Source organism: Oncorhynchus masou, chromosome 18 (genome assembly GCF_036934945.1).
Source record: "Oncorhynchus masou masou isolate Uvic2021 chromosome 18, UVic_Omas_1.1, whole genome shotgun sequence".
NCBI classification, from domain to species: Eukaryota; Metazoa; Chordata; class Actinopteri; order Salmoniformes; family Salmonidae; genus Oncorhynchus; species Oncorhynchus masou.
The window spans coordinates 72,257,732-72,270,844 of record NC_088229.1 but is presented as its reverse complement, the minus strand read 5'-3'; the positions used below and the strand labels follow the sequence as shown (position 1 = coordinate 72,270,844).

Below are 13,113 nucleotides of genomic sequence, written 5' to 3'. Positions count from 1 at the left end.
TACTGACTGACTGAGTGCTACTGACTGACTGACTGCTACTTACTGACTGACTGCTACTGACTGACTGACTGCTACTTACTGACTCACTGCTACTGACTGACTGCTACTGACTGACTGACTGCTACTGACTGACTGACTGCTACTTACTGACTGAGTGCTACTGACTGACTGACTGACTTACTGACTAACTGACTGACTGACTGCTACTGACTGACTGACTGACTGACTGCTGCTACTGACTGACTGACTGCTACTTACTGACTGACTGCTACTTACTGACACTGACTGACTGACTGCTACTGACTGCTACTGACTGACTGCTACTGACTGACTGACTGACTGCTACTGACTGACTGACTGCTACTGACTGACTGAGTGCTACTGACTGACTGACTGCTACTTACTGACTAACTGCTACTGACTGACTGCTACTGACTGACTGACTGCTACTGACTGACTGACTGCTACTGACTGACTGACTGCTAACTGACTGACTGCTACTGACTGACTAACTGCTACTGACTGACTGACTGCTACTGACTGACTGACTGCTACTTACTGACACTGACTGCTACTTACTGACTGACTGCTACTGACTGACTGCTACTGACTGACTGACTGCTACTGACTGACTGCTACTGACTGACTAACTGCTACTACTGACTGACTGCTACTGACTGACTAACTGCTACTTACTGACACTGACTGACTGCTACTTACTGACACTGACTGACTGACTGCTACTGACTGACTGACTGCTACTTACTGACACTGACTGACTGCTACTGACTGACTACTGACTGACTGCTGACTGACTGCTACTGACTGACTGCTACTGACTGACTAACTGCTACTTACTGACACTGACTGACTGCTACTTACTGACACTGACTGACTGACTGACTGCTACTGACTGACTGCTACTGACTGACTGCTACTGACTGACTGCTACTTACTGACACTGACTGACTGCTACTGACACTGACTGACTGCTACTGACTGACTGCTACTGACTGACTGACTGCTACTTACTGACTGACTGCTGACTGACTGACTGACTGCTACTTACTGACTGAGTGCTACTGACTGACTGACTGCTACTTACTGACTGCTACTGACTGACTGACTGCTACTGACTGACTGAGTGCTACTGACTGACTGACTGCTACTTACTGACTGACTGCTACTGACTGACTGACTGACTACTGACTAACTGACTGACTGACTGCTACTGACTGACTGAGTGCTACTGACTGACTGACTGCTACTTACTGACTGAGTGCTACTGACTGACTGACTGCTTACTGACTAACTGCTACTTACTGACTAACTGCTACTGACTGACTGCTACTGACTGACTGACTGCTACTGACTGACTGCTACTGACTGACTGACTGCTTACTGACTGACTGCTACTTACTGACACTGACTGACTGACTGCTACTTACTGCTACTGACTGACTGCTACTGACTGACTGCTACTGACTGACTGACTGACTGCTACTGACTGACTGACTGCTACTGACTGACTGAGTGCTACTGACTGACTGACTGCTACTTACTGACTAACTGCTACTGACTGACTGCTACTGACTGACTGACTGCTACTGACTGACTGACTGCTACTGACTGACTGCTACTGACTGACTGACTGCTACTACTGACTAACTGCTACTGACTGACTGCTACTTACTGACTAACTGCTACTGACTGACTGAGTGCTACTGACTGACTGACTGCTACTTACTGACACTGACTGCTACTTACTGACTGACTGCTACTGACTGACTGCTACTGACTGACTGACTGCTACTGACTGACTGACTGCTACTGACTGACTGCTACTTACTGACACTGACTGACTGACTGCTACTTACTGCTACTGACTGACTGCTACTGACTGACTGCTACTGACTGACTGACTGACTGCTACTGACTGACTGACTGCTACTGACTGACTGCTACTTACTGACTGCTACTGACTGACTGCTACTTACTGACTGCTACTGACTGACTGACTGCTACTTACTGACTGCTACTGACTGACTGACTGCTACTGACTGACTGACTGCTACTTACTGACTGCTACTGACTGACTGCTACTGACTGACTAACTGCTACTGACTGACTGCTACTTACTGACACTGACTGACTGCTACTGACTGACTGCTACTGACTGACTGACTGCTACTGACTGACTGCTACTGACTGACTGACTGCTACTTACTGACTGCTACTGACTGACTGCTACTGACTGACTAACTGCTACTGACTGACTGCTACTTACTGACACTGACTGACTGCTACTGACTGACTGCTGACTGACTGACTGCTACTGACTGACTGCTACTGACTGACTGCCTGTAGCAGTCAGTTTCTTCCTAGGTTCTGGCCTTTCTAGGGAGTTTTCCTAGCCACCGTGCTTCTATACCTGCATTGCTTGCTGTTTGGGGTTTTAGGCTGGGTTTCTGTACAGCACTTTGTGACATCAGCTGATGTAAGAAGGGCTTTATAAATACATTTGATTTGACTGACCGACTGCCACTGACCGACTGCCACTGACCGACTGCCACTGACCGACTGCCACTGACCGACTGCCACTGACCGACTGCCACTGACCGACTGCCACTGACCGACTGCCACTGACCGACTGCCACTGACCGACTGCCACTGACCGACTGCCACTGACCGACTGACTCCTACTGCTTGCATTCCAAATAGGTGATGGGACAGGCAGATTAATAATTGTTCACGTCTGGCATCCTAAAGTCAAGTTAGATGGATAGGATGGAACTTCCAGTTACATTTCCTCACAATACATTTTAATTGAAGACATTTCCTTTCTAGGCATCTATTGAAATGTAATTGTAACAAGTACATGCATTATACATTAAGTGAAGCTTAATGGAAAAAGCTTTGTCTTTAGCTCTGGAAAATCATGAATGAATGAATAACTCACCTGGAGAGTGCAGCAAGGTTACCTAGTGTGTAGAACACAGCAAACAGCTTGGTGCCATTGGGTAAGAACAGCAGTGCAGTGCCCTGGTTGAAACACACACAACATGAAATCATGACCATGTCCACCTAGGCATCATCCTACCATCAGTCTGATCTGAACCAATCAGATCGTTTCCACTGTCTATAAAACTCCTGGAAGACAAGAGGAGAGGTAAGATAGCCTAATTCCAGGTTACATTGATCCATTTGGTAAATATCAGGTAGTTCAAATGTTTAAAAATGCTAATCTTTGTATTGCTTTTGTATTGCATTTTCAACTTAAATTGCAAAGTTCCCTGAAATAATGTGACACTATCGCCACCTAGTGGTAAAACCCCATATCAATCGCCACACTGACTTCCTGGTTCACAAAAACACGATCCTTGACTCATTTAGGTTTCTTTTTTGTTGTTGATCATATAGGCTATAGGGCTCTCCAACACTGTCTCTGGAGACCTACCATGTTGTAGGTTCACTCCTAATCTAGCCCCCTAAAATTAATCAGCTTAGTCCCAACTGGGGTTGGAGTGAAACCCTACAGGAGGGGTATCTCTCCAGGAACAGGGTTTGGAGAGCAGTGATATAGTCTATTAGATAAAGGGTGTCTCTTTGTGGAAGAAACCATTGTGTTCAACACCAACCTTACCTCATGTGATCCAGCTCCTTATGAAAGCATGTAAAGAGTAATGGAGAATAAAAATACAGGATTAATGATAACACATTCCCCAACTAGGCCTAAGTAGGATCGATGATGAATGAGGATTTTTTTTTTTTTTATAAATCATACTGTCTTATGTCCACACAACTTCACTTATAGCCTGCAGGTTTAATGAATGCTGCATAAACTGTTACAAGCATTTATGAACCTTTAAAAAAAAAACATTTTTTTTTAAATGGTGTTATCCAAAATGGAACATTCTGTTGACTCATGATTTGAGGTCTTCCGTTGTGAATGGCTCTCACCAGCGTTAAGAACATGGCGTGAATCATCAGTATGCAGAGCTGTTATCAGTATAACTGTTCTGTAGGCAGGCCAGCCCATAACCACACTAACAGAGGAGACAACTGTTCTGTAGGCCAGCCCATAACCACACTAACAGAGGGGACAACTGTTCAGGCCAGCCCATAACCACACTAACAGAGGAGACAACTGTTCTGTAGGCAGGCCAGCCCATAACCACACTAACAGAGGGGACAACTGTTCTGTAGGCAGGCCAGCCCATAACCACACTAACAGAGGGGACAACTGTTCTGTAGGCAGGCCAGCCCATAACCACACTAACAGAGGGGACAACTGTTCTGTAGGCAGGCCAGCCCATAACCACACTAACAGAGGGGACAACTGTTCTGTAGGCAGGCCAGCCCATAACCACACTAACAGAGGGGACAACTGTAGGCAGGCCAGCCCATAACCACACTAACAGAGGAGACAACTGTTCTGTAGGCAGGCCAGCCCATAACCACACTAACAGAGGAGACAACTGTTCTGTAGGCAGGCCAGCCCATAACCACACTAACAGAGGAGACAACTGTTCTGTAGGCAGGCCAGCCCATAACCACACTAACAGAGGAGACAACTGTTCTGTAGGCAGGCCAGCCCATAACCAGAGGGGACACTAACAGAGGGGACAACTGTTCTGTAGGCAGGCCAGCCCATAACCACACTAACAGAGGGGACAACTGTTCTGTAGGCAGGCCAGCCCATAACCACACTAACAGAGGAGACAACTGTTCTGTAGGCAGGCCAGCCCATAACCACACTAAGGCCAGCCCATAACCACACTAACAGAGGAGACAACTGTTCTGTAGGCAGGCCAGCCCATAACCACACTAACAGAGGGGACAACTGTTCTGTAGGCAGGCCAGCCCATAACCACACTAACAGAGGGGACAACTGTTCTGTAGGCCAGCCCATAACCACACTAACAGAGGAGACAACTGTTCTGTAGGCAGGCCAGCCCATAACCACACTAACAGAGGGGACAACTGTTCTGTAGGCAGGCCAGCCCATAACCACACTAACAGAGGGGACAACTGTTCTGTAGGCCAGCCCATAACCACACTAACAGAGGAGACAACTGTTCTGTAGGCAGGCCAGCCCATAACCACACTAACAGAGGGGACAACTGTTCTGTAGGCAGGCCAGCCCATAACCACACTAACAGAGGGGACAACTGTTCTGTAGGCCAGCCCATAACCACACTAACAGAGGAGACAACTGTTCTGTAGGCAGGCCAGCCCATAACCACACTAACAGAGGAGACAACTGTTCTGTAGGCCAGCCCATAACCACACTAACAGAGGGGACAACTGTTCTGTAGGCAGGCCAGCCCATAACCACACTAACAGAGGGGACAACTGTAGGCAGGCCCAGCTAACAGTAGGCAGGCCAGCCCATAACCACACTAACAGAGGGGACAACTGTTCTGTAGGCAGGCCAGCCCATAACCACACTAACAGAGGAGACAACTGTAGGCAGGCCCATAACCACACTAACAGAGGGGACAACTGTAGGCAGGCCAGCCCATAACCACACTAACAGAGGGGCAACTGTTCTGTAGGCAGGCCAGCCCATAACCACACTAACAGAGGGACAACTGTTCTGTAGGCAGGCCAGCCCATAACCACACTAACAGAGGAGACAACTGTTCTGTAGGCAGGCCAGCCCATAACCACACTAACAGAGGAGACAACTGTAGGCCAGCCCATAACCACACTAACAGAGGGGACAACTGTAGGCAGGCCAGCCCATAACCACACTAACAGAGGGGACAACTGTTCTGTAGGCAGGCCAGCCCATAACCACACTAACAGAGGAGACAACTGCCCATAACCACACTAACAGAGGGGACAACTGTAGGCAGGCCAGCCCATAACCACACTAACAGAGGGGACAACTGTTCTGTAGGCAGGCCAGCCCATAACCACACTAACAGAGGAGACAACTGTAGGCAGGCCCATAACCACACTAACAGAGGGGACAACTGTAGGCAGGCCAGCCCATAACCACACTAACAGAGGGACAACTGTTCTGTAGGCAGGCCAGCCCATAACCACACTAACAGAGGGACAACTGTTCTGTAGGCAGGCCAGCCCATAACCACACTAACAGAGGAGACAACTGTTCTGTAGGCAGGCCAGCCCATAACCACACTAACAGAGGAGACAACTGTTCTGTAGGCCAGCCCATAACCACACTAACAGAGGGGACAACTGTAGGCAGGCCAGCCCATAACCACACTAACAGAGGGGACAACTGTTCTGTAGGCAGGCCAGCCCATAACCACACTAACAGAGGAGACAACTGTTCTGTAGGCAGGCCCATAACCACACTAACAGAGGGGACAACTGTTCTGTAGGCAGGCCAGCCCATAACCACACTAACAGAGGAGACAACTGTTCTGTAGGCAGGCCAGCCCATAACCACACTAACAGAGGGGACAACTGTTCTGTAGGCAGGCCAGCCCATAACCACACTAACAGAGGGGACAACTGTTCTGTAGGCCAGCCCATAACCACACTAACAGAGGGGACAACTGTAGGCAGGCCAGCCCATAACCACACTAACAGAGGGGACAACTGTTCTGTAGGCAGGCCAGCCCATAACCACACTAACAGAGGGGACAACTGTTCTGCCAGCCCATAACCACACTAACAGAGGCCAGCCCATAACCACACTAACAGAGGGACAACTGTTCTGTAGGCAGGCCAGCCCATAACCACACTAACAGAGGGGACAACTGTTCTGTAGGCAGGCCAGCCCATAACCACACTAACAGAGGAGACAACTGTTCTGTAGGCAGGCCAGCCCATAACCACACTAACAGAGGAGACAACTGTTCTGTAGGCAGGCCAGCCCATAACCACACTAACAGAGGGGACAACTGTTCTGTATGCAGGCCAGCCCATAACCACACTAACAGAGGAGACAACTGTTCTGTAGGCAGGCCAGCCCATAACCACACTAACAGAGGGGACAACTGTTCTGTAGGCCAGCCCATAACCACACTAACAGAGGGGACAACTGTTCTGTAGACAGGCCAGCCCATAACCACACTAACAGAGGGGACAACTGTTCTGTAGGCAGGCCAGCCCATAACCACACTAACAGAGGGGACAACTGTTCTGTAGGCAGGCCAGCCCATAACCACACTAACAGAGGGGACAACTGTTCTGTAGGCAGGCCAGCCCATAACCACACTAACAGAGGGGACAACTGTTCTGTAGGCAGGCCAGCCCATAACCACACTAACAGAGGAGACAACTGTTCTGTAGGCAGGCCCATAACCACACTAACAGAGGGGACAACTGTTCTGTAGGCAGGCCAGCCCATAACCACACTAACAGAGGGGACAACTGTTCTGTAGGCAGGCCAGCCCATAACCACACTAACAGAGGGGACAACTGTTCTGTAGACAGGCCAGCCCATAACCACACTAACAGAGGGGACAACTGCCCATTCTGTAGGCAGGCCAGCCCATAACCACACTAACAGAGGAGACAACTGTTCTGTAGGCAGGCCAGCCCATAACCACACTAACAGAGGGGACAACTGTTCTGTAGGCAGGCCAGCCCATAACCACACTAACAGAGGAGACAACTGTTCTGTAGGCAGGCCAGCCCATAACCACACTAACAGAGGGGACAAGAGGCCAGCCCATAACCACACTAACAGAGGAGACAACTGTTCTGTAGGCAGGCCAGCCCATAACCACACTAACAGAGGGGACAACTGTAGGCAGGCCAGCCCATAACCACACTAACAGAGGGGACAACTGTTCTGTAGGCCAGCCCATAACCACACTAACAGAGGAGACAACTGTTCTGTAGGCAGGCCAGCCCATAACCACACTAACAGAGGGGACAACTGTTCTGTAGGCAGGCCAGCCCATAACCACACTGACAACTGTTCTGTAGGCAGGCCAGCCCATAACCACACTAACAGAGGAGACAACTGTTCTGTAGGCAGGCCAGCCCATAACCACACTAACAGAGGGGACAAGTGTAGGCCAGCCCATAACCACACTAACAGAGGAGACAACTGTTCTGTAGGCAGGCCAGCCCATAACCACACTAACAGAGGGGACAACTGTAGGCAGGCCAGCCCATAACCACACTAACAGAGGGGACAACTGTTCTGTAGGCAGGCCATCATAACCACACTAACAGAGGGGACAACTGTTCTAGGCAGGCCAGCCCATAACCACACTAACAGAGGGGACAACTGTTCTGTAGGCAGGCCAGCCCATAACCACACTAACAGAGGAGACAACTGTTCTGTAGGCAGGCCCATAACCACACTAACAGAGGGGACAACTGTTCTGTAGGCAGGCCAGCCCATAACCACACTAACAGAGGGGACAACTGTTCTGTAGGCAGGCCAGCCCATAACCACACTAACAGAGAGGACAACTGTTCTGTAGGCAGGCCAGCCCATAACCACACTAACAGAGGAGACAACTGTAGGCAGGCCAGCCCATAACCACACTAACAGAGGAGACAACTGTTAGGCAGGCCAGCCCATAACCACACTAACAGAGGGGACAACTGTTCTGTAGGCAGGCCATAACCACATAACCAGCCCACTAACAGAGGAGACAACTGTTCTGTAGACAGGCCAGCCCATAACCACACTAACAGAGGGGACAACTGTTCTGTAGGCAGGCCAGCCCATAACCACACTAACAGAGGGGACAACTGTTCTGTAGGCCAGCCCATAACCACACTAACAGAGGAGACAACTGTTCTGTAGGCAGGCCAGCCCATAACCACACTAACAGAGGGGACAACTGTTCTGTAGGCAGGCCAGCCCATAACCACACTAACAGAGGAGACAACTGTTCTGTAGGCAGGCCAGCCCATAACCACACTAACAGAGGAGACAACTGTTCTGTAGGCAGGCCAGCCCATAACCACACTAACAGAGGGGACAACTGTAGGCAGGCCAGCCCATTGTAGGCAGGCCAGCCCATAACCACACTAACAGAGGGGACAACTGTTCTGTAGGCACAGCCCATAACCACACTAACAGAGGGACAACTGTTCTGTAACAGAGGGGACAAGGCAGGCCAGCCCATAACCACACTAACAGAGGAGACAACTGTTCTGTAGGGCCAGCCCATAACCACACTAACAGAGGGGACAACTGTTCTGTAGGCAGCCAGCCCATAACCACACTAACAGAGGGGACAACTGTTCTGTAGGCAGGCCAGCCCATAACCACACTAACAGAGGGGACAACTGTTCTGTAGGCAGGCCAGCCCATAACCACACTAACAGAGGAGACAACTGTTCTGTGTAGGCCAGCCCATAACCACACTAACAGAGGGGACAACTGTTCTGTAGGCCAGCCCCAGCCCATAACCACACTAACAGAGGAGACAACTGTTCTGTAGACAGGCCAGCCCATAACCACACTAACAGAGGGGACAACTGTTCTGTAGGCAGGCCAGCCCATAACCACACTAACAGAGAGGACAACTGTTCTGTAGGCAGGCCAGCCCATAACCACACTAACAGAGGGGACAACTGTTCTGTAGGCAGGCCAGCCCATAACCACACTAACAGAGGGGACAACTGTAGGCAGGCCAGCCCATAACCACACTAACAGAGGGGACAACTGTTCTGTAGGCAGGCCAGCCCATAACCACACTAACAGGGGACAACTGTTCTGTAGGCAGGCCAGCCCATAACCACACTAACAGAGGGGACAACTGTTCTGTAGGCAGGCCAGCCCATAACCACACTAACAGAGGAGACAACTGTTCTGTAGGCAGGCCAGCCCATAACCACACTAACAGAGGAGACAACTGTAGGCAGGCCAGCCCATAACCACACTAACAGAGGGGACAACTGTTCTGTAGGCAGGCCAGCCCATAACCACACTAACAGAGGGGACAACTGTTCTGTAGGCAGGCCAGCCCATAACCACACTAACAGAGGGGACAACTGTTCTGTAGGCAGGCCAGCCCATAACCACACTAACAGGGGACAACTGTTCTGTAGGCAGGCCAGCCCATAACCACACTAACAGAGGGGACAACTGTTCTGTAGGCAGGCCAGCCCATAACCACACTAACAGAGGGGACAACTGTTCTGTAGGCAGGCCAGCCCATAACCACACTAACAGAGGGGACAACTGTTCTGTAGGCAGGCCAGCCCATGACCACACTAACAGAGGAGACAACTGTTCTGTAGGCAGGCCAGCCCATAACCACACTAACAGAGGGGACAACTGTTCTGTAGGCAGGCCAGCCCATAACCACACTAACAGAGGGGACAACTGTTCTGTAGGCAGGCCAGCCCATAACCACACTAACAGAGGGGACAACTGTCTGTGTAGGCAGGCCAGCCCATAACCACACTAACACAGGGGACAACTGTTCTGTAGGCAGGCCAGCCCATAACCACACTAACAGAGGGGACAACTGTTCTGTAGGCCAGCCCATAACCACACTAACAGAGGGGACAACTGTTCTGTAGGCAGGCCAGCCCATAACCACACTAACAGAGGGGACAACTGTTCTGTAGGCAGGCCAGCCCATGACCACACTAACAGAGGAGACAACTGTTCTGTAGGCAGGCCAGCCCATAACCACACTAACAGAGGGGACAACTGTTCTGTAGGCAGGCCAGCCCATAACCACACTAACAGAGGGGACAACTGTTCTGTAGGCAGGCCAGCCCATAACCACACTAACAGAGGGGACAACTGTTCTGTAGGCAGGCCAGCCCATAACCACACTAACAGAGGGGACAACTGTTCTGTAGTGCCAGCCCATAACCACACTAACAGAGAGGACAACTGTTCTGTAGTGGCAGGCCAGCCCATAACCACACTAACAGAGGAGACAACTGTTCTGTAGTGTACAGCCATAACCACACTAACAGAGTCTATTGGGGACAACTGTCTATTGTAGTGCAGGCCAGCCATAACCACACATAACAGAGGAGATCAACTATTGTAGTGTACAGCCAGCCCATAACCACACTAACAGATTGGGGACAAGTCTATTGTAGTGTACATCCTATTGTGTTCTATTGTAGTGTACAGCCATCACCAGTCTATTGTAGTGTACAGCCATCACCAGTCTATTGTAGTGTACAGCCATCACCAGTCTATTGTAGTGTACAGCCATCACCAGTCTATTGTAGTGTACAGCCATCACCAGTCTATTGTAGTGTACAGCCATCACCAGTCTATTGTAGTGTACAGCCATCACCAGTCTATTGTAGTGTACAGCCATCACCAGTCTATTGTAGTGTACAGCCATCACCGTTCTATTGTAGTGTACAGCCATCACCAGTCTATTGTAGTGTACAGCCATCACCGTTCTATTGTAGTGTACAGTTCCAGCCATCACCAGTCTATTGTAGTGCCATCACCAGTCTATTGTAGTGTACAGCCATCACCAGTCTATTGTAGTGTACAGCCATCACCAGTTCTATTGTAGTGTACAGCCATCACCAGTCTATTGTAGTGTACAGCCATCACCAGTCTATTGTAGTGTACAGCCATCACCAGTCTATTGTAGTGTACAGCCATCACCAGTCTATTGTAGTGTACAGCCATCACCGTTCTATTGTAGTGTACAGCCATCACCAGTCTATTGTAGTGTACAGCCATCACCAGTCTATTGTAGTGTACAGCCATCACCAGTCTATTGTAGTGTACAGCCATCACCGTTCTATTGTAGTGTACAGCCATCACCAGTCTATTGTAGTGTACAGCCATCACCAGTCTATTGTAGTGTACAGCCATCACCAGTCTATTGTAGTGTACAGCCATCACCAGTCTATTGTAGTGTACAGCCATCACCGTTCTATTGTCTATTGTAGTGTACAGCCATCACCAGTCTATTGTAGTGTACAGCCATCACCAGTCTATTGTAGTGTCTATTGTAGTGTACAGCCATCACCAGTCTATTGTAGTGTACAGCCATCACCAGTCTATTGTAGTGTACAGCCATCCCCAGTCTATTGTAGTGTACAGCCATCACCGTTCTATTGTAGTGTACAGCCATCACTGGTATCATGCTGTGGACAGAGACTCAGAAGGGAATATTCTGTACACTGTAGATGAGGACATGACTCTTATGAGAAAGTGTGGATGGAAACAGCTGAGGGCATTGGATGGGAAGGCAGAATGTGCAAACGCATATGAAAACAGAGAGAGATAAGTCCTTCCTGTACACTACATGACCTAAAGTATCCGTATTCATAGTCTCTCAAAGTAGTGCTGATCTAGGATCAGTGTCACCTACTAAAGTACATGAACAGTGTGGGACATGTTCCTAGATTAGCAGCACTCGTATAGAGTGTATGGGGACTCCCAAGTATAGAGCCAAAACAGCGGGATAGAGGTAGAGTCCAACTTTAGTGACCTATCAAAACAGGCTCATGAAGACTGCCAGTCTGTTTCAAGGGCTAGGACCAAACAGGAAGTACAAGGCATCATGCTGAGATAGTTTCTTAATAGCCTAGAGGCCGTTGCCTGTCTCAGAGTAGCATTGATCTCAGATCACTTTTACCTTTTAGATTGTATGGACAGGGGAGACCTGGTTCTATCCCACATGTAGAGTACAGCCGGGGTCAAAAGGGAGTCATTTCAGACTCACTATAATGCAGAAATAGGGCGAAATCTCACCAGTATGGAGCACAAGATCCCTGAAACGAAGCATATGACGAACCACTTCAGCCGGGTGCTGTAGCTGAGGGTCGCGGCATCCAGGACCTGAGGAGAGAACAATGGTAGGATGTCACAAGACAGACGGGCAACGACCCAACACAAGCACAGACCCAGGGACCCGAGGTCTCTCTTCCTACTGATGCTTCTACCATGCTGACCAATGGCAAAGGAGAGAGAAAAATATAAACGTTTGACCTATTTGAACACACAAAAACAAGACTACTAATATAACATATCTTTAGAACTTCTATGACAGCAGCACTAATCAATCTTTGCTTCTGATGTCACAAGACAGGAAAAAGAAAGCCATGGTTGTACTGTGAATCAGCTGAGCAGTACTGAACTGTTTTGAACCAATGCGTTGTTTTGAAGTGTACATTGCTAGTCAGGGAAATTAACACACGTGAATTCATTAGATAAAGGCGGAC

At 49.3% G+C, this 13,113-nt stretch overlaps 1 protein-coding gene across 1 annotated transcript in view; it reads right to left on the bottom strand.

The window, feature by feature from the left end:
• The window catches only part of sft2d1 (SFT2 domain containing 1), a 49,109-nt gene that overhangs the window by 34,337 nt on the left and 1,659 nt on the right, over nucleotides 1-13,113 (bottom strand). The window contains exons 2-3 of the mRNA XM_064924426.1: nucleotides 12,644-12,730; nucleotides 2,960-3,042 (exon numbers count right to left, since the gene is read on the bottom strand). Coding sequence (XP_064780498.1) covers nucleotides 2,960-3,042; nucleotides 12,644-12,730 — 170 coding nt within the window. The remainder of the gene's footprint in view (nucleotides 1-2,959; nucleotides 3,043-12,643; nucleotides 12,731-13,113) is intronic.